A 22023-nucleotide genomic window follows, 5' to 3' on the forward strand; every position below is an offset into this window, starting at 1 on the left:
CTCCTGCTTAAAAAACAGGTAGAGAAAAGGAAAGCAGATGATTACATACACGTTTTGTGCTGCTGCTGTGATGGCAATATATAAAAGGTAGGTGTGAAGCCTAGAAGCTGCCAATCACTTCCAGGAACCATCTTTTGGATTCAGCAGTCCTTGAGACGTTAGCCTCAATTTCATCTTAGTTTTTAAGGKTTTTTTTTTTTAAGTKACAGTATRCCTGTCCCTGATGCAAGCTTCKCTGCAATATGTGGGCAGATTCAGCGCACAAGAAAAGACTGATGAAATACAGACACTCATGTAAGAAACAGACTGTGCGTGTTCCTGACTCACATGCCCAAATCTTTGTTTAGCTTTGAGCAGCAGGGCAGCTGCAGAGATGGGCAGCATTTCCCCAGCTTCCGCTGCTCCCACTGCTTCTGGGATGGGCCTGGGACATGGTTGCATGTAGGTCCCAGGGTAATCTCATGATTTTCATCTCAGAAGTTCACACATCCTTGTGTTTTCCCTCCAGAGCTGGAGATGAGCAGCACTTGGCAGGTACCTGGCAGCTCAGAYGCAGCACTGCATGATGCAGCCCTGCTCTTCCAGGTACATTTGAGCTGCCTGAAGCTCAAGAGTCACAGGTTAGGTGGGCTGTGTATCCCAAGGGATAGGCAACAGTTACATGAGGAAAAAGCCGAAATCTCCCAAGCCATCCTACTAGCAACTGAAACTAGTGTGTATGTGTGTGTGTGTTTATATATATATAATACACATATATATACTTTTGTATATAATACACTATACTTTCAAGCAAGGCTCTCTCTTTAATGACAGCATGATGTGTCACACCATTGTTTACAGTATTCAGGGAAAAAATGATTTCATTAAATTAAATGATATCTCAGAAACTGGAAGAAGACCAACTCTGCTCCCTTACCGTTGGAGTCTGAGGTAACAGGTGCACTCAGTACTTTGGGGCATTATTTTCACTGTAAATGATTATTCATGATACTCAGTTAATACTAGCAGTAGATTCRCAGGTATCTACTGTGTGTGAGATACCTGTGTGTGAGATACCAGTGTGAGAGCTTACCCACAGGAGGCCACATGGGGAAGCTCACACAAGCGAGATTATGGGATTGGCAGATTCCCATCCCCAAATGGACATTTGCAAAGGTAACATAGCAGTGTTTCCCTGCCTCTCAACTATACTCTGCAGCCTCTTTCCATCAGTAAGGAGGAGCAAACATTGTGCTTCTCCAGGTAGAGCTAAAACCAACATATAAAGGTTCTTACTTTGTTTCAGGACTGTCTATGCAAGTTACCATGCCAGAATTGAAAAGCATAAGGGGTATTTCCTAACATTATTTATCCCAATGAACCAAAGAAAATTGACAAAATAGTGTTAGATCTGAAAGAGGATATTGCAGAGGGTACTCAACAAGTACTTCTAATGATCTTTGTACTGAGAAAGAGTTGCAAAGAACGGAAATGTAGCCATTAAGTTCAAGTTCCAGTTTCCTATTAAACAACAGGGTGAAAATGTAGCAAAACACAGAAACTGTTTCAATATGCAAGAGAAAAACTATTTAAAAATGTTATTTATGTGTACACGGTAACCTACCACATCAGCAAAGCAACAAATTACAGTAGGAAACATGTTTCTCACCGGGGTGATCCACTGTCTAGCACAACCCAARCTGAATTTTCAGGTTACCAGCCTGCCCCCAGTTAGTTTCCTGGGTCAACTGCTGTTTACTAAAAATGTTGGCCTGCCAAAGGGAATCCACCATAGTCTGAGGTAGCTAACCAAGCTGCTGTTACTGATTGCAGAGTAACTGTGGAATATTAGCTAAAAAAACACTAAAAAAAAAAAAAAGAAAAAAAAAGGACGGAAATAATGTTACTTATTAGAATTGAGTTCCCAATTATTATTTTAAAAATCAACCCCAAAAAAGCATAGACATTTTCATTTGTTTTTGTAGAAGAAATGTGAACTAGCTTGCAAACAGAAGTAAAAAAGACTTTGTGGTCTTGGTTTGTTCTTGAATATTGAGCTGTGAACAAGTATATGCCAGAAAAATTAGTTAACAGTGCTCTGGACTCTGTATCCGTAACATGAATAAAGCTCATTCTTCCTGATCACCTAAGCATTTTTTTTTATTCCCCTTTATTGTAGAGAACATAGAATTTTTATTTGTTTTGAAACAAATCTCATTTAAATAAGAACCATCACTACAGTATTGGTCTTTTGTGGTGGCGCAGTTCTACTGTCAGGTGATGAGTTCCGCAGCCATATATTTTCTGTAGATAYATCTCAACCTCCATGCTAAGAAAGCTGCTCTTCCTATAGTCTCCTCCTTGACTCTTTTTCATGCACTGGGAGGTACTCGGTGGAGTTTGGGGGCAAACAGGGAGATGGRAAATAATATCTGTATCTTCACAGCTCTCTCTGTCTTAAAGAGTGCTCTTAAAATTTTGACTACCAGCCCATTGCTTCCCTTGTGAATTTTAGGCTGTTTCGAAAATTATGCATTATATTTTGTGARAAATGCAGCACTGTGTATATGTGTTTGGGGACTTCTTAGTATCACCGAGCTGTCTAAAAAAGTAAGGTTGCATTTAAAGTTCTCTTACGTATTTTGAGAGGAGGGGAAATCTAAAAATAAAAGTCCAAGAAGAACACAGTAAATAGATAGTGTCACAGGTACTTCCTCTTAAAGACCTAGATAAAACAGAGCCATGCTTCTAGAACGGGCTTTTAGTGAGAATGCTGCTGGTTTAAATTACTAGCCTTTAAAAACTCCCAAGCACTCTACAAAGAGAGAAGCAGTTACTCTAAGACTTTGTTAGGTTTTCTGGCTGGATACGTACAGAATAAATACACTCAGRTAAAGAGAGGTAGAAAATAAATCAAGGCGAAATGTTGTTTGTCACATTTGAGGGTGAAGTGAAAAACAGGCCTAAGTGTGTGTGGTTATGCCTTCCCCCACACACAGGCTTTTGAGTTAGACAAATAAAATCTTTCTTCTTAAAAAATAAAATAAAAGATTTTTTTTCTCCTTGTTACATCTGCTTATCTAGAAAGTTGCTCAGAACCAGACTTTGTAAAATAGATAACACAAGTGAGCAGTGAGGAAGGAAACGTATATTCACTTGACTTTGTAACCCTGTTGCTGTCTCTGTGGGTCCTACCTTCCTTCCATCAACTTCTTTTAAATATTGTTTAAGTTTCCACAAATACACCAGCAGTCATATTAGTTAAGTTTCCTGCCTCCAGTTAAGATCTTGTTGTATATACATGAAAACCATGAAGTGGGGGATTTTTCTTAGAACCACTGAAAACCRTAGACAGTGTTTGTGATACCTCAAAATAAAAATAAAGAAGAGAGAAAAGCAGGGAAACTAAAACCTGCTCAAAAAGGTCCTTTTCAGGTCACCTTGAAAACCAGAGGGCAGCAGGAGGTACAAAAGTGACTTTCTGAAAGTTGTACAGCACGTCCTCGCACATTCCGAGTGGGCACCAGCAGTATTAAATACGTAATGCCCTGCTTCAGCCGYTCAGGAGCGAGTCGGGATGCTCAAGCAGTGCGTATAGGAGTGTCCACCTATAGATGTGCGTGATGCAGAGGGACTTTTATCACACAGTAGGAAAGCTGGCTGATACCTCGGTGACAGGCAGCGATCCACTCTGTGATGGGAGATACCCGCAGGAAAATCTGTTATAAAACCTGTTTCTGACCATTAAAAAAAACAAGGGGGAAGGAGAAGCCCTCTCATCTGCATTTCTTAAGTCTTCTCAGGGAAAGCTGCAAATATTACATATATAAAACTTAAATAACAGCATCCACTGCCTACCAGAGTGTCCGAGTGGCTTTTTTGCATTAATGTCGTTTGGTTTTTGTCCTTGTCTAGTAACACGAGATTACAACAGATATCTCCGAAGCGCAGCCTATGTGTTCTGGGGTCTGTTGGGAGGCTTTTCTCCATAATAAACATTCAAGGAAAGTCTGGCCTCTTCAGAACGATTTCCTCCTCGCCTCCTCCTTCCCCCTGCCCATTTGAATTCCTCATTGTGATGCTGATMATTGCCGAGAAAAAGCAAGTCCAAAAATTACCAATTGCTGTTTTTGTAAGTCACGGTATGGAGGACCTCACTGATTAGTGAATGGAAGAAAGGAGAATGGTAATTTATAAGAACAGAACTACAGGAAAACTAGCAGATGAGAATAACATTTCCGTCTGAAACTTCAGATGCAATGTGTGATGAAAGATCAAAGAATTCCCAATTTCTCCTCTTTGTTGGTATTTAGGAAAATATGACTGTAAGTTTTCTCTGAAAATATATATGTATTTAAACTTGATACAAGCCTGTGTAACTGTGGAATCCAYGTTCTCCCTCCTTTGCTGACTGCCAGGACTTATGTCACACTTTAGGCTCAGATTCCCATATATCAAGCTTTTGGGGCTTAAATTTTCTCATTTTCCCTCTTCTATGAGGGAATATCTTTCTCAATATTGGCAAATCATCTTCTGTTTGCCATCTAGAAGCCAAGTTCAACACAAGCAGAGCTTAAAAAGCAAAGACAGAACTGAAGTACAGAGCAGCAAGAGTTTGCACTAACGGGGTAACAAGGGAATGCCGACTGGAGCATTCTGAGGGGCAGTTATCTTCRAGGAGCATAAAAGGAGGGCAGAAAATGTATCACATAAAGACCGAGAGAAGAGAATCTGCCATGTCTTGGGCGAGACATTGAAACAGAGAGAGAATTTTTTTTAATGTTTTGCATATGAATGGTATCTAGAAACACGAGGAAAGTCCCTAATACCTGGCATTTGTGATGGGGGATTTTAAGTCAGGGTCACAAGATTTTATGAAATGCATTTTCTATGAAAATGTTTTCCAGCTCCAGTTCTTGTTGATGTTTTTAAACTGCCTGTTCTAACTGTGTCTGCCACAGGACCATGGTGCAAGTCTGCTATCCGTCCTTAGGGCCTCTGTAAGATTATGGGTCTGGCTTTTTGTTGTTGGTGGTGGTGGTGGTTTGTTTGTTTGGATTGCAAACTCAATACTGATTCTTCCAGCAGCTCGCCTTCATTTTTCCTCTTTCCATCCTTAGGCTCAAGACTGAATCTTTAAAAAGCCACAGAGACAGAGCAATTAACACCCAACTCAATAAGTGCATCACCAAATTTGTGCCAATTTATACAATTTCTCACCATGGCGTTTGTCTGGTGATTCTGAAAAGAGGAGCAGCTTTCCTGTGATCCCCGTTAACCTGTCGGTTAGCGCTGCAGCGCAACGTGGCTCAGCCAGCGCACGCTCCTCCTGCCCTTTCCCGGAAAAACGGTCCCAACTGTGCTAGTTCTTAACCACCAACTCCTCCTTTGCTGAGCAATTTCACTCCAGTGAGGGGCAGAAAAACAATTTAGAAAAAAAAAAAGTGAATAATTTTCATCTCGACTGGCAATCTGCATGGGCTCGCTCGAGCCTGATARGCACAAGAGAGGGGCCCGCCTGCACAGCAGGGAGCGAATCTAAATCTAAATCAACTTGTGCCCCTTTCTCAGGCACTCAGCAACAACTCTGCTTCCTATTCATAGGGATGTGAAGAAAAAAATATAATTTTCAAGTAAATTGAGGTTCTCTAGCTTGGGATGAGACTTCTTAGACACATTAGTTTTGGAAGGAGAAAATTACTTTGTAGACTAAATTTAATTCCTGTACTTCAAGCTGAGGAGGCTTTATTATATTTATAAATAAATATTTATAATAATATATTATTTATATTATTTATAATTATAATGTATTATAATGATTATTTGATATAATATACGAATATGTATATATATATGATATATATGATATATATGATATATATATGATATATATATATGATATATATATGATATAGTATATATCATAGTTATATAGAATATATAATAATTTATAAAGATATTTATAAATAAATATAAATATAAATTATAAATAACAATATATAATATATGAATATTTATTTATTCAGAGGCTCACAATTTTTCAGCAGAAGTGTTTCAGTAACATGCTATTGAAAATGGGAAACCTGATAAAATCACACAYAGGTCAGGCTGACAGGAAAACCCTTTCAGAACAGCCTTGTTAGCAGCGGAACAATTTGATCTTCAAATGATGTGTGTCTCCAAAGTAGATCTCTGTAATCTCCAGAGAACATTGTTAATGTTGAAGCAATGGCACGAGGCAATGCTGGGCTGCAGAGCTGAAGCAGCACTAGAAAAAGGTCGAGAACATTTGGGGATTCTTCTTCACCCACACAAAGCTGTGACATGCAGACGGTGGAATCAGACTGTGATTTCCAGAGGGACACCCTTTATGCTGCCTTCCTGACAGTGGTATTTCCTTGTGCTTTCAGGGGAAATATCATGGCAATCCCATGCATATAGCAGTGATCATCTCCAACTGCTTACGAGAAGAAAGAAGAATATTGGCTGCAGCTAGCATGCCTGTACAGGTAATGAGCTCGACTGCACTAATGTGCTTCCTGTCTCATCTGCTCACGCGCTTTGGCTTTGGGGACTGAATCCCCTCCTGTCACTAGGGATCCCTCCGGAGTCACTTGTGTGTGCACCAGGGCTGGAAGGCCAGACTTACCTGTGTGCTCCAGCAGTGGCCCTACCGCTGCAGACCCTGCTGGAAGGGACTTCCATGTCACAGGGTGTCTTCAGACACCTCCGTCTATGGAAAGGTTTTAGGGGGATTCTTTCAAAGCACATGTGTATGTTTTAAATTATGCAGTACACTAATTATTCCTATTCATTGTGCAATGGCAAAAGATATTCCATGCTGTAGGTAACAAAGGCATTGAGGGCTTTCATGTTGTTTGATGAAAGAAACTTTAAAATTACATATAAAACCTGTTTGGGAGAAACATGGTAGAACACAGATTTTTTTTTTTTAAACTCCTGTGGCTGCAATATATATTCTTACAGAAGTATTGTGGTAAAGATTTTTCTAAAGAGATTGCCTCTTTTATGTTTTAGTTTCTGTTATTTACTAACATTTGCCATTCCTAGCATTTTGCTATTTTGCTAATTTGCTATTACTCGCATTTCCATATCCTTTCAGCTGCTTGATTTCAAAGTTAGAGCAGCATGTTCTTCAAGTCTGTGGACTACAGATTTATCATGGATTTATCTGACCTCCAGCCAGCTGAAGATTCTACATTCTATCTCTATGCCTGAACTTGTAGTGCAGTTACCTGTTTGCAGTATTTTAAGTATAGAGGACATTGCATTGCTAATTTTAAGCACCGTGACTCATTGTTTGCCTGCTGTGTTCCAGGGGCCCCTGGAAAAGTCCTTGCAGAATTCGGTGGTTTCAGAAAGACAAAGAAATGTAGAACACAAAGTGTCAGCCATTAAAAACAGCGCCCAGGTATTTTGCTGTTCCTGTTCTTTGTTTACAGGCCATGGCTTTCATACAGACTATCTATCTTTTACTATCTTTAAGCCACATAGCACAAATACTTGTACTAATGTGACCCTGCAGCAGTTTCATTATTACAATAATCCCAGCACAGGCCAAGGACTCAGGACACACCTGGAATCTCAGGCAGGTTTTCACAGCTTCYCTGGATTCAGTGCAAGGAGAAGCTGGTTTTAAGCTACCACTCATCCTTGTGCGAGTTGCAGTCAGAGCCCTGCATGCAGTAGGAGCAGATCTGCTGTCTCTAAAGAGGTGTGAGATTCAGTAAATGCATTTCTGCAACTTCATCCCAAATGAAACTTGAAATTAAATGAAATATGGGTCATCATTTGGGTCAGAAGTAGCAACCTTCCTGACCTCTCAGTAAGGTTGAAATAGTTACGTGTTTTGGAGACTTGAGGTGAGAACAGTGGGAGCTGATGGTAACAGTTCTCCAGGAATTGYCATGTAGGTCAGAATTGGACTGAGCCAACCATGTAACCGTATCCCCACGAGTCTGGGAAATCTCAATCACAGAGCAGCTGGGAGTTCATTTCAAGCCAGGGTAAGGATTCACATTCCCTACTGCCCTTTTGCCATTACTGCTCCACTTCCAGGTGGGCAGCAAGATGTGTTTGACTTACTTGGATATGTCAGTCAGGGACAGCAGTACTGGTGTACTAGAAAGAGGCCCCAGAAACCTTCTCCTTAGCATCTCCTTGAATGGGGAAGTAAGGCAAAGAAATGAGACCTCTAGAAGGATGGAGCTCGCTTGAGAAGAATATGGTCCTAAATCTCAAGACCAGTATAGAGCTATAAGGGCTKCAGAGCAAAAGCAGCCAAAGCTGGAACCCAACAACCTACCCCATTGCCCGCTCCGCAACGTGTCTAGCAAGCTTGAACTCCTTCAACAAAGTTTCATATATGAATATATGAAATATTCATATATTTCATTCTTCATGGGCCTCTATATGGGGAAGGGCAGCCATCCCTGAAAACCCAGTGAAAGTAAGAATAATTTCTAGGTATATATATATATATATTTAATAGGTAATTAAGTTGAACCCTGAAATCAGCCAGTTCCTTATGTATGCAGTTTTATACTTTACACATGTAATCCAAAAGGAAAACAAATCACTAACTCTGTGTCTTACTTCAGCAAATGAGTTTCTATACTGTTCCCAAATGCTTAGTTTGCATACCTCAGGAAACTAAAAAGAATTTTTAAGGATACCCTAAAAAAGGGAAACTGCTGGCAGGATCAAGGCTTCCTATTAAAGCCACAGAAAGAAACTCCAGAAGTGAGCTGGAAGATTTTATGGTTTATTTTTCTTCATTTGATATTGTAAAATAAATCTATCTAGTTAAGTGTAATACATTCATAATTCTATTGTTTTTTTTTTTTCCTAAAAATTAGAAGATAGTAAGAGGTTCCAGTACTGCTTAGGAACTTTCAAATAAAACAAATTTCTTTTCATGTCACTATAGCTACCTAAATAACCTCCTGCTTTTTATTTTTCCTGGGAAAGATGACAGACCAAGATGTCAAATACTTGGAAGACTTGCAAGAGGAATTCGACTTCAGGTTTAAAACAATACAGAGCTTAGGTAAGAATTTTATAATAATTTAAAGATTTAGGAAAAGGCCAATTTGGTGTCTGGAGTATCAGTTATTTTTCATGTATTACCAGCTAATATATGTACGCACAAAAACTGATTCTTGGAATTTTATATGAAATTGTCATTTGTAATGTAATGATTCTTTTGGGTTAAGAGGGTAAATASGATCTCTTCGATCCAGTACAGCTATTTTCTATAAAGAAACTGCATAAGAGCMTGGAAATTGTAATTTTCTTAATTTAAAGAACGTGTTTTTCAATATCACATGTGACATGGCCCTTCTTTGGCAGAATATGAAAGAGCCTCCTATTTCCAAGGTGGACTTGYGCAAAACAGCTTTTTAGCCTCTAACCTGGGCTCTCTGTCCTTTTTTACTCCAGTGGTGATAACAAACTGGTAAATATCTGGTTGCATGTTTTACCTGCCCGAGAGGGTACCGCGAGCTGCACGCTGTAACAGCCCGCGCTTGGTCTCCTTCGCAAAGGAACCTGGGCTCCACCTGTGTCTGCACAGATACCTTCACGTTACCCCCCTTTTTGAGCACGGAGGGATATTTAGGGCTTGAAATATCCAAGTTCCTAAGCAGGCCATTCCTATACACTTACGGCAGGGCAAGGCCAGGCATTCAAAAAAGATCAAGTTGCCATAATTCGAGTTGCTGGTCATCAGCTCTGCCATCACCATTGGCCATGGAGATGATGGAAAACTGTCCCCCTGGGGAAATACAATACATTTGCTTAAATGAGCTGAAAAACTGGGCCAACAAGTGCTGTACAGGCAGCATGGCCAGCCCAAAGTGCCTTAAAATGTGTGTGAGAGCAAGTGCTTCAGCTGAGCTGACTATTAGTTATATGCTAACTAATATAATTAGTTATATGCTAGTTATATGTCTCTTTTGAAACATTTAACCTGCTGCAGTCGGAAAACACCGATCCGGAGCGTGGCAGACACAGTTGGCACTCAGTTCTTTTATGAAGGCAGCAAGAAAAATGCAGGAAGAGCAACATGGAAGGGAGRAAGGGCAGGCTGCATGTGAAGAAAAATGGGGCAAGCTGGGAACTAATGGAACATCCCCAAAAGGGAAAGCACTGCAGAGAGGGGGCGACCCCAGCAAGGATTCCTCACAGCTCCGAAATCCCCACGGTCATGGGCGCTTCATGCGCAAGGATGCATGCAAATAAGAAATGTATAGATTTTCATGTATCWTTTTTACCTTTGCCTGTTCTGTACCCACACACATACATAAAGAGTGAGATCGTAAATCCATACCTTAAATTTGTATTAAAGTCAGCCTATGCAAATGAAACACACTATTACATAATTTACTGATGTCTGCAGTTAATTCTTTTCGCTATTTCACACTGCAATCTGGTCATGGGTTTTCACCCTCCCCCTACTATAAACACAGAGGCACACACCCACGCACACATTTACCCTGAATTTACTAGTTTTGTCTTCTTTTTTCATCTCCTTGCAGAGCAGAGCGACAAAAACAGTGCCCTCATTAAACAGGAAATGTTGACGTTGCAGGCTATGCTCAACACTTTAGACTACAAGAGAAAGGTTAGTGACATGTTTTGTCCCTTGTGGTTCGTTTGCTTTCTCCCCTTATTCCCACACCACATAATGCATGTGCAGTTTTTCAAATCCTCTTCTCAAAAGAGCAGACATCTAGAGCACAAGAGTGAAATACACAGAAGGTTTTGTGTGGACAGGTTTTTTAACTAGCAGTTAAGAAGTAGCAGCCCAGTGAGGCACATCACTCTGTGCACATGAGAAGGAAGGTGAGAGCGCTAACAGCTAAAAGGCAGCAAACTAACAACATAACAAAAAAAAAAATCCCAAACTGTACATTGGCTGCCAGACAAAATAGAAGGACTTTCTGACCTTGTCAGTGCTTGTAAGTGTCAACATCCTGGGGGCAGCCTGCCTGCAATAAAGACAATTCCTACACACGTCCCACCCCTAAAAGAAGTCTTGCTACAGAAGTTTTCATCAATATTCAGGGTTAATTTTAAGTACAACAGGTCATGAATGCAATCACGAGTTAAAAAGCTGAAGYGGTACAGACTAAATTTCCAAATGATGTTTAAAAACGTAATCAGCACTCAGTGATATTTGCTGAATTCTGTGTCTATTCTCTGTGGCCACTTTGTGACAACTTTCCTATTCTACAGGAAGTGCTCAGTAAAATAGGGCGTGTAATTCATGAGGTTGATGTCTTGATGAACAACATGCTGACTGAAGAGTTGCTGGACTGGAAGAGGCGCCAGCAGATCGCCTGCATTGGAGGTCCCCTCCACGGCGGGCTTGACCAGCTCCAGAACTGGTAAATTCACCTTCAGCTCATGTTTCCACTGCAAACCACAGGCAGTCTGCTGCTTGACAGCAGGCACCATCCCTTGGGATCCCTGCACKTGCCTCCTCGCAACGACAGCAAATTCTTTAGCAGCCAAGCAAGTAAATAACTGCCATACAGTCGCCTCTGATAGACAGCATTTGCTATTGGAATGACTAACAGCACAGTGAACTGCTGACACTGAGACACTGCACTTCTTTTTTGGGTTTTTTTTGGGGGGGTTGATGACTGTTCCAGGTACCCGATACGCATCTTGCAGGGAGTTTTGCTTGAGTAAGAATTGTGCTGGCCAAGTCTCTCACTAGGGATAGTGGGAGTTCTGTCTAGGTTGGAGCTGGGCAGACACCTCATGCTTTGACTCAGTGGGTACCTCACCCCCCAGACTTAAAACTAAGCAGGAATTTAATGGCAGAAACACAGTYTGTGGTGATGACAGAGCATGACTCTAAAGAAGCCGGTTGCACCTAAAACCAAATGGCAATTCATTTAAAAAGATGCAGTGCATTTAAAAAAAAAATGCAATTTCATTTAAAACATGCAGACAAAGAATGAGAACTGTCGTGCTCATTCTCTCCTAAAAAGAAAGAAAACAACACAAACTTCTCTTGCTTGACATGAAAATAAGTGAACAATCATGATTTAATCATGATGGTCATGAAAAAAAGCAACTTCTTTGCTTTTCCCCCTTGGTGTTTTTTCTTTCCACCGAGGCATTTTTATTCCACTGAAGATGTTCAAAAATAGCTYATTTTTTTATTTTATATGTATATAAATATATATATATATGGGATAAATATCCCCTTAAATAGTTATGAAATGCCTTTGGATTTGATTTTCATTGTCAAGGTTTTTACATTTCTGAAAAGTTTGCTTCTTTGGACTTGATAACTTGTCTTTTTTTATATAAATGTTCTCTTCTAAAGACCACATTTTGCAACGCTACTAAGCTGTAGGACAGAAATAAAATTGGCATCTGTGCCCTGCATGCAAATCACAACCACATATTTAGTTCTTCTAAGTCTCATCACCCTGTTGCATTACTGGCCATGACGCCTTTTGAGAAAGTATTTTGCCTTGAGAACAAAGCAGGAGAGTTTGCGTAACATATTTATATGCTCATGTCAAAAGCTGAGTGGACTTCAGTTTGAGTAAAGCTAAAAAGCACCAATTAGTACTGATTCCGACGAATGCAAACTAATATTTTGTCCTGCTGTAGTTTTACACTGTTGGCAGAGAGTCTTTTTCAAGTCAGAAGGCAGCTGGAAAAACTGGACGAACTGTTAACCAGACTGACTTATGATGGAGATCCTATCCCAGTGCAAAGACCTCAGCTGCTGGAAAAAGTCAATTTTCTGCTCTACAATCTTTTCCGGAAGTACGTAAGCTATTGTCAGCTTATGTCATTAATTTGAACTGACACAATTGATTGGCAACAAAGAAGTTGTATTGTTAAGAAAAAAAACGAATGCAACATGGGTTTAATCTTCAGGGATTTTAAAGATTGAGTTCCTAATGTAAAAAATAGGTACCTTTAATCAGAACTCACAGAAGCTGGTGGTACCAGACAGCTTCTCATGTGTTGCCCTAAAAGTTCTGTGCTTAAGCTGTGCCTCTAGATGGACACAGAAAATCCATTTCCTTCAGTAAGATTTATGGACATATGGCTGAGAAAAGCTCCTGTAGGAAATTGATGGGTGTCAGTTTGTTCCTTCCTTGTYGTTCCTCTTTCCTACCTAAGACATTCTTCCCACCCAAACTGACCCACCTACTAACCTACAAAATACTTATGGTCATTATTCTTATTGGTTCTCCTAGAAATATGCCACAAGAAACRATTCTGTTATCTTTATCTGAAAGAAAATGTGGTTACTTGATTTTTGACAAAAAAAAAAGTATTTAATTTCACTGGAGTCAGGTATTACAGTCGCTGTACTTTCATGTTTAGTTTTCTCGTTATGGTAAATGTCTGGGTCTTCCAAGTGAATGCAGTGCCTCAGTGCTATGGAATTTGCTCTGAGCTCTAATATTTTCCAAATATCTGTTTCTTCTGGGGATAATTCAATTGCAAGTTAGACCACTAACTCATTTAGAGAGCCAAGAGTTGGAATACGTATGTCCCACTTCAACATCTGTAGGGGATTAAGTCTCAATGAGATAACAGTGGCTTTTATTTTCTTAACTAYAACTGTTCATTTGTGCATATTCCTGTCAGTCTATTTGTTTTATTTCTTTTCACACTAGTTCATTTGTGGTTGAAAGGCAGCCATGCATGCCAACACACCCCCAGAGACCAATGGTTCTCAAAACCTTAATACAGTTCACTGTTAAATTAAGGTAAGGAAATCTCATAAATTCCTTCMTTTGTGTACACTTTATCCTAGCACAGCATTTCAGAATTTTAAAAACAAAACAGACCAAAATTGTGTTTGGAGTAGAGCAGAGATCCTTTTGACTCCAGTGAGCTTTCTTAAGTGCAGATATAAATACTGCAGAAGAGCCAGTATTGAAAACTCACATTTCATATCCATCTAACAGCAGAAAGAACGTAAGGAACACATGGGGGTCAGGAATGTATAAGCATATAGTCTATAAGCACATGTACAATGCAGTTACAGATTATGCAGAGTCTGTCTCAGGTATCTTTTTTTTCTACTTACTCCCTCAAACATCCAATAATGTCTTCACATCCGTGGAGGGAGGGTGAAGGCCTTTCCGTTGGAATCACCTCATCCCTTCTGAGTATGGGGCCCTGTGATACAACCTTCCAAGCTTAATGTGTTTTCAGGTCATGAGATTTCAGATACTTTAGTGTGGAGCTACTGATCTCTAATATTTTCTGTTGACAARCAAGTTTATTCTTCAAGAGTTTCTGATTTTGATTGTTCCCTTTTATACTTTCTGTTTCAAAGGCTGCTAATTAAGTTGCCAGAGCTGAACTACCAGATCAGAGTGAAAGCAACTATTGACAAGTAAGAAACTTTAAAGTGAAATATTAGACTACTCTCTCTTCCTGCAGAAATAACACRAGTTTTTCAGTTGCTACCCTGTGTGATTTACAAGGCACTTTAAAAGGGAAAAAGTAAACCAAAAAGTCAAAACATTAAGGAAATTGTTTCAGAAAACAGCATGCCATGACTTAATATACATGGGCTCATATTTTCTCAGAATATACTCATACCATATTATTAGATGTCACAGCAGTTCTGAATTCCCACATATCATTTCCATGGCAGAAAAAAAATGCTGTTATGAAATATATTACTTTAATTTCACTAGATGCCAATGTCTAGCTGATGGGAGTTTCAACTATTTGTTTTAAAAAATGCATTTTTATTGGTAATACTTATTAACTTCAGCAGACAAAGCAAACCTACAGTCTTAAACATGTTTCTCAATGTAAGTATGGTTTACACGTTCACCAATTCACAAGTCTCTTTCCTTTCTCCGCCCTTTTTCTATTCCAGAAATGTTTCGACTGTGAGGTAAGACAATAAAATATCTAAATTCTTAAATTATCCAGTGTTACGTTCCTTCCCTCCGAGTCCCTAAGTGCAATGTCTTCCCTAGCAATCGCAGGTTCGTTCTGTGTGGAACTCACGTGAAGGCGATGAACATGGATGAGTCAGCAAATGGAAGTCTCTCCGTAGAGTTTCGGCATTTGGTAAGTTTGCTCGTTTCTTGCTAGGCACCTCTAGTAAAGAGTAATATATTCCTTARTGTGTGTATATATATATTATATATATGTAATATATTCCTTATATTCCTTACCTCTCGTAATATATTCCTTAAAACTTGCTCAGCAGAACTGTACTCCTGTTGAATATACACTTTTTTTTCTACCTTATATAGACAATTTACTCCTAGAGCCTCTTTACCCTCTTCCTTACTTCATATACATATTCACATAAAGGACAAAGCAAAAGGAACTAGAGGTTGAAGGTCTTGGCTTCTGTGTTGTATTACATAMTTACCAAGTACCCTAGTTAAAGCTTTACCATGTTAATCTTATTATAAGCTAGTTGCTTTAAAAAGATCTTTTAAAATACCAAGACATTGGTATGGACTGAATGGATTTCTCAAGCCATACTGTCAGAGCCTTTGCTAGAGTGTACGCATATATTGTAAATAAATTCTAATTATATACATACACTATCATGTTATAAATTATATTCTTTATGTATTTTCGTTTATAATCTCGTTCGTACAAAAATACTGTTTTGCTTTATACAGCAACCCAAGGAAATGAAATCAAGTGCTGGAAGCAAAGGGAATGAGGTTTGTGGATTTATTTTACATAGTATTTTTGATTATGTTCAGATGCATTTCAGGTTTATTTTTATTTTTATTTAATTCATACAGCAACTATAGTTTAGTGCCTTAGATTTTGAAGCCCGTAGTATCCTTACAAAAAGGACAGGACCCAAGTATCCTACGACAGGATAATGAGAAATATTCACAAGTATGGAAATTTTGATTAAATTCATCAAATTTACATATTAAAAAAAGTCACAATGAAGGTGACTTTAATAATGACTTTAATAATAGTGATAATAATTAAAATAAAGGAAGTAATAATCTGAATGTATGCATTCATTCTGTAATGCTTTTTTGTGGTCTGACATTTACATTTTGAAACGACAAAATGTAAGCTTTTTGAGCTTTCTGTCTGCTAGTTTGCCTATAGATTTTTGTATTATATACTCTATTGGCCAAGTTTGCAACTAAAGTAAGGGTTTACTTACACTTGCTCAAGGATTTGCTTGTTGATTAGGCGACTCTCACCAGTCTGGTGTTCCCCTCTTGCGGCCACCTTGCCTCACGGCACGCCAGACCTCGCAGAACCTCCCGCTGCTGCTGCTTAGCAGCAAAGATCTGCATCCGAATCCGAACCCGAAGCAAAACCAGAACCAGTGGCAGCCAATGACTCAGCCACTGCCAGCGCGACCCAAACATTAAACTCCCCCAGGATAAATCAGGTTCTATAAAATGCATATACAAATACCATATCCTTACCGAGGAAGTGAGATAGGTGATACAGATTAAAGACACATAACTGCAGCCTACCTTTTTTACACGTAGACGTGGTGAGGGTAAAGATGCATTAGTAAGTTAAAAAAAAAAATCACAACCAAAATAGCTGTCGTACAAAAGATATTGMAAATATAGCTTTACATACAAAGCAAAGGTATGGGTAATTTTAGCCAAAACCCTAAAGCAGACAGTACTTGTGCATGCTTAATACTGTGTTTCTGAAGGGACTAACTTACAACTTCATTAGCAAGGCAAACACAAAACCCGCTTGCTAATACTTTGCTACTTTGTTCCCCAAGGAACAGTTTTATTTTACTTTGACTCAAAGTGGAATATTTCCGTAAACGCAAATGAAAGCATTTTGATTCAGGAACACAAAGATTTCAGGTCTTTCTGAAAAGTGCGAGAAAACAAATGTCTTATGGTGGGAAAAAAAAAAAAAAAACAGGAAAGGGAAGAAAAAAGCTTTTTATGTTTTGACTTCTGGGTATCAAAACAATTTAAGAGTGCTCTTTCCCACGGGGAGATTCTGATCTGTACTGAACAATGTTTGCAACCAAAACAGAAAGTATCTACTACAAAACTTAATCAAGAATTTCAAAGATATTTTCTTTTCTCTCAAAGAAAAGCTTATTTTCTAAAGCAGGTTTGTTTGGGATTAATGATTTAAGACTCTTCCTTCAAGCAATGCCTTCTGAGTAAACAAAAAGTGTTTTAGGATGGGGGCCTACTTATCATTAAAAAACTAACTCTTGTAACTGTTGTGTTGTCACTGTTTTGTTTCTGGTTTGAGGGTGAACATCTCTAGTTAAATTGAAATTGTCAATCAGCAAAGGAACTTCAAGCAAAAAAAGAGTTGGGACAGTCTTCATCAGACAAAATATGCTAAAAGTTGCTGAATGTGCAACGTTTCAAAGTAACACCTTTAATGTTATAAACAAAACCTACGAGCTTAATAGTGTTGTTTTGCCAATGCTTCGAGTGTTTTTCAGAAAACATACCAGATTTCTGGGCTGATTTAGTGTCATRGAGTTTAACAAACAGATCATTTCCTTCCTTTCTGCTCTACTTACACAATTGTTAGGTGTTTTCTTTGAATGCTGTGAGATCTCAATAGTTTGGAGTACCAAGGTGGTAATAAATGCCAAATGTGCATTCGCAGGTTTATAATCTACTTATTTGCACAGGGCCCTCATATGGTGACTGAAGAACTGCACTCCATCAGCTTTGAAACACAAGTGTGCCTGTACGGTCTGACTATGAACTTGGAAGTGAGTACTCCTGCCACGTTGCCCTGCAAGAATAAAAAATACTTTCCACTTGCTTACATAAGAACAACCACATGGGTTGACCATAAGTCCACCATAAGATGCCATCTTCAGCAGTAACGATAAGCGGATGTAGGATTTCCAGAACTTCTGGACAGAAATGCACAGAGAAAAATTTTTAGCCCTGCTGTTTGGAAGCTCAAATGCYGGTCCTCATTGTAATTGCTTTGTGTAGTTTTTTAGAAATGATATCTAAGCAAAGGCTGTAGGATCTGTTGAAATGAGAGGTAAAATCCCTACCATGTTTACCGGAAGGCACACCCCTGAATTAAGCATGGTAAATGCTGGCACTGCAGAAAGTCTGTGATACCAGTCGTGAGGCTGAGGTACCTGTGTACCTAACATAATTTTTAGAAGCTCTTTTAGCTGCAATAACAACCAYAAATCCCTCTTCTGGATGCACGCTAAGCTATGCTATGGCTAAGCTTGCTACTTAGCTCCTGAATATGCCCTCTGAAACGCTATCCATATCTTGAAATGTAGGCTAAACAAAATAAAAACATCACAGTTGGCTCTGCCGTAAACTAGAAGATCCCAGGCTAAAAGAACASTATGTTTTTGGAGGGGAGGAAAGGACAGGGGACAACAGAGAAAGGAATAGGAAGAGAAGGTTAAAAGAAAACAGAACATAATGCAGGACTAGCATTTTCCTCAGCAACAGTAACRTACTCTGTCTTTTCTTTTCACCAGACAAGCTCTTTGCCAGTAGTCATGATTTCCAACGTCAGCCAATTACCCAATGCTTGGGCTTCTATTATTTGGTACAATCTCTCAACCAATGATCCTCAGGTAGGTCTTCAGTTTGCAAACACTAGCTTCCTGCATTCTCAAATTTCCAAATACATTCAAACAAATACACACACACAAAAAAAGTTTCCCTCTCACACTGGCCTTCTTCTCTTCACATACACTATTCTTATAACAGTTTCACCTGTTTTATTACAATCTAATTTGCCATCCCTTTTGTTCCATGCCCAGGCAGAAAACCATATGCACTGTTAGTCTGCTAAAGTAGTAAATCTCAACATAAGGCAAGATAATAGCCTCTCTCCACAACTTTTCTAGTTTCAATTTGTCTTTCCTAAATGCMCTTGAGCCAAACTACCTGATACTCCTCAAGGAATGCAAATTAGTTCCACTAACAGAACTCCAAGCTGTCAAACTCACTGTATAGGTGGGTCTGTACTCTACTTAAATACTGTTTCATTCATGCATTTTTAGAAGCTTTATTTATTTGGAAGTGCTTTATTTATTTGGAAGAACAGTGCTGTCAACAGCTCTATTAAGTTTTCATTTGTAGCTCTCATATGGCTGTCCTGAGCAGAGAAAGGGCAAGATCCCACACCTGAGAACGTCTTTAAAAATGATGGCAGGGCACGGCAGGGCAGCTCACCTCAGTTTGGACTTCACTGTAACTCTGTGATGCTCCTCACTGTCTTTTGCATAGTCATCAGTATGTTCATTAGATTTTTTTTTTTTTGATTTTTGAACAGTATATAAGTAATTCAACAACATATTGTTTTGCAAGTGCCCAATATTTTACGATTTCCGTGTGCCAAGTTTGACCATAAGAATGCCATAATTATGATGAAAATCTGTATTTATTGGATAGGTTTTAAGCGTATTTTCACCGTCCTAACACAACGCTACCAGAAACATGGCAAGGTTTTCTGCTATCTGAGGCACATACACCCCGTTTCATTCTCTGTCTCTCCTCCTCGCATTCTCCACTGCCACCCAAGAGGAACTTGCTACATAGCAGGGCTAGGGCCTTCCCGCTTCTAGATTCTGCTTAATTAGCTACAGCTTTCTTTTGTACTCTGTAGTTTTTTAGGGTTGCTAAGTGTCTAAAAGAACCCTTTCTTCTGTTGCAGAATTTGTCTTTTTTTAACAATCCCCCAACTGCCACTTTGAGCCAGCTCTTAGAAGTCCTGAGCTGGCAATTTTCATCGTATGTTGGTCGGGGACTCAATTCAGAGCAGCTCAACATGCTGGCAGAAAAACTTACAGGTAAGTTGATAGAAATGTACAGATTGCATTTGCTTGTAGACYTTTACATGTGCTAGCCAGAAGTAATGGCTTTTAGCATGACCTCCATTTCCAGTGCTGACTTCAAAAATGCCACCATGACATTTTTTCTTTAAMAGAAAGTACATGTCAGCTTATTCTTACCACAAAGTGATTCAACTTCTGAACTTCTAGGCTGCTAAGCTGAAGAAATAGGGCGTGAACTTTACCTTGCTTCCTTAAGATCCCATGCATTTGAAATCAAAAAGTCATCTTTCTGCTTCTTTGTGTGGTTTAGGGGGTTGGTTTTGTTATTTTTCTTCCYTTTTTTAAACARCCTGTCCTTTTAGGCTCCTTAGTGCTGAGGTCCATCCTTCTCCAATGACGATATAGAAATGAGGCCCTGCATAGCTTAAACTCAACAGTGAGACCAACAGTTTGACACTTCATTCTGACTGTCAGAAAGGACAGGCTTTAGGGAAATCCAGCAGAATTAAAGAAACTTTGGTCTGTTTGTCAAGAAAAAGCAATTGTAAARTATCTCCTAAGCTGTAAGGAACTCCAAAATTAATTTTGGTTTGCTGAAAGCACAGGGTATAAAAATACCTCTACTGTCAGGCAAGAACAAATGCATTTGTCAACAAAGGGGGAATCTAATTTTGGGGAATCTAATTTTACTGCTTTCACAGCTGGGAAGAAAAGACCATTTTCTCTCAGTAGCTTTTCTAAATGGTTCCTTACATGTTTCTGCATTAAGGGAGGTAGTGGTGTTGAGAGGTGCCATTGCAAACCATTAAAAACATACATATTGTAAGAAAATTAAACTTAGAACACAAAAATTCAAGCTAGAGTGATGGCCAATGGAAGTCAAACCCATTAAAAACTGAAACTAAGCACATAGTGCTGCAGAARCCAAATCCTGGGTTGCTTTAAGCAAAGTTTCCCAAAGTTAGCATCTGCAGTAGCTTCTGAAGGATACACAAAAGCTGCTGAGTGCAGCTCAACAGTCTCTGCAGGGACACAGCTACCTGCAGTCCCTTAGCATGCCCCTCTGAACCACTCTCCAATACCTTAAAGGGGAAAAAAAACTTAAAAGGGAAAAAAACCCACTATACTGGTGTCAAATATTTCAGAAGCTTCAGAAGAGCAGGCTCATATTTTTATTTTTTTTTTTGCTTTTAGGGCAACAAGTCAGTTACAATGATTATCAGCTCTCCTGGGCAAAGTTCTGCAAGGTAAGACTGAAAGTACAACAGATCTCCTTTCTGGAATTGCCTCCAGGGATGCCTAACTCCATCCCACTGATGTCAGTGAAAAGATTCCCACTGGCTCTCCGTGAGACTCCTATGCCCAGCAAAAATCACATTGATTCTAAATGTTATTAGAAAACAGTATTTCCGGAGTTGTAAAGCTTTGGCTAAGTAAAGGAACTAATGAGCTCCTTTACTAATATAAGATATGAGACTGTCAGTAGTTTTAACCATTCTAGTCAGTTYGAGATGTATTCACTTGAGAAAATGTTATACTCAAGTACAATGTTTTCTCTGTCCTTCTATGTAAGATCAATACAGACTGTGCTATCAGCGTATGCAGTGAGTCATTTTTTGCTGTCAAATAAGTCACGCAATAAGGGAATTTCTCCATATGCTCAGTTGTGGCCGAAATTAGTTCAAGTCAGTCAATATATTCACTAATTTTGACAGAAACTATCAAAATTGAGAAGGAAGAAGAGTAAATCCATTTTGTTCATATTAACTATGTTATTTAAATATACAGAGAACCTTTGRAGAAAATTCAACTTTCTCCCTAACATCTCTCTCAAAATATAATTTCACAAGGAGAAAGAACCACTAAATAGGAATTTGCTCTAAAAGAGAAAAGAGATACTTCCAATGCATATCTTAAAAAACAAAATACTTTTAAATCGGACTGAAAGAAAAATGTAAMTGAGATCAGCAATTCAGATTTGTCATTCTCACAGGAACACAGACTAGGTAATTCTTAAGAAAACGGGGCAGCCATGCCATACGGATGTAGTGTGCTCTTTTTATGTGCTCTTTTTTCCCTTCCCTTACTATTAGGAACATTTACCTGGAAAGTCTTTTACCTTTTGGGTTTGGCTTGAAGCCATACTGGACTTGATTAAAAAACACATTCTTCCCCTTTGGATTGATGGGTGAGCAGTAGGAAAACAGATGTATATTGATCTCTCTGCTTTTTTCCTTCTTCTATATTAA

At 39.0% G+C, this 22023-nt stretch overlaps 1 protein-coding gene across 2 annotated transcripts in view; it reads left to right on the forward strand.

Annotated features, from left to right (window-relative positions):
- Window positions 1-22023, forward strand: part of STAT4 (signal transducer and activator of transcription 4) — a 33618-nt gene that overhangs the window by 6214 nt on the left and 5381 nt on the right. Inside the window, exons 3-18 of one of the 2 annotated variants that reach the window (XM_026048654.1) lie at window positions 6390-6488; window positions 7319-7411; window positions 8971-9049; window positions 10539-10624; window positions 11239-11390; window positions 12637-12795; window positions 13662-13754; window positions 14330-14389; window positions 14885-14902; window positions 14988-15081; window positions 15651-15695; window positions 17639-17722; window positions 18470-18568; window positions 19654-19789; window positions 20969-21021; window positions 21868-21962. In XM_026048654.1, coding sequence (XP_025904439.1) covers window positions 6390-6488; window positions 7319-7411; window positions 8971-9049; window positions 10539-10624; window positions 11239-11390; window positions 12637-12795; window positions 13662-13754; window positions 14330-14389; window positions 14885-14902; window positions 14988-15081; window positions 15651-15695; window positions 17639-17722; window positions 18470-18568; window positions 19654-19789; window positions 20969-21021; window positions 21868-21962 — 1445 coding nt within the window. Of the gene's footprint in view, window positions 1-6389; window positions 6489-7318; window positions 7412-8970; window positions 9050-10538; window positions 10625-11238; window positions 11391-12636; window positions 12796-13661; window positions 13755-14329; window positions 14390-14884; window positions 14903-14987; window positions 15082-15650; window positions 15696-17638; window positions 17723-18469; window positions 18569-19653; window positions 19790-20968; window positions 21022-21867; window positions 21963-22023 lie in introns of those variants that run through there. The other variant, XM_026048650.1, reaches the window with a different exon arrangement.

The sequence above is a fragment of the Nothoprocta perdicaria genome, unplaced genomic scaffold (genome assembly GCF_003342845.1).
Source record: "Nothoprocta perdicaria isolate Ctin4 unplaced genomic scaffold, notPer1 scaffold_11, whole genome shotgun sequence".
NCBI classification, from domain to species: domain Eukaryota; kingdom Metazoa; phylum Chordata; class Aves; order Tinamiformes; family Tinamidae; genus Nothoprocta; species Nothoprocta perdicaria.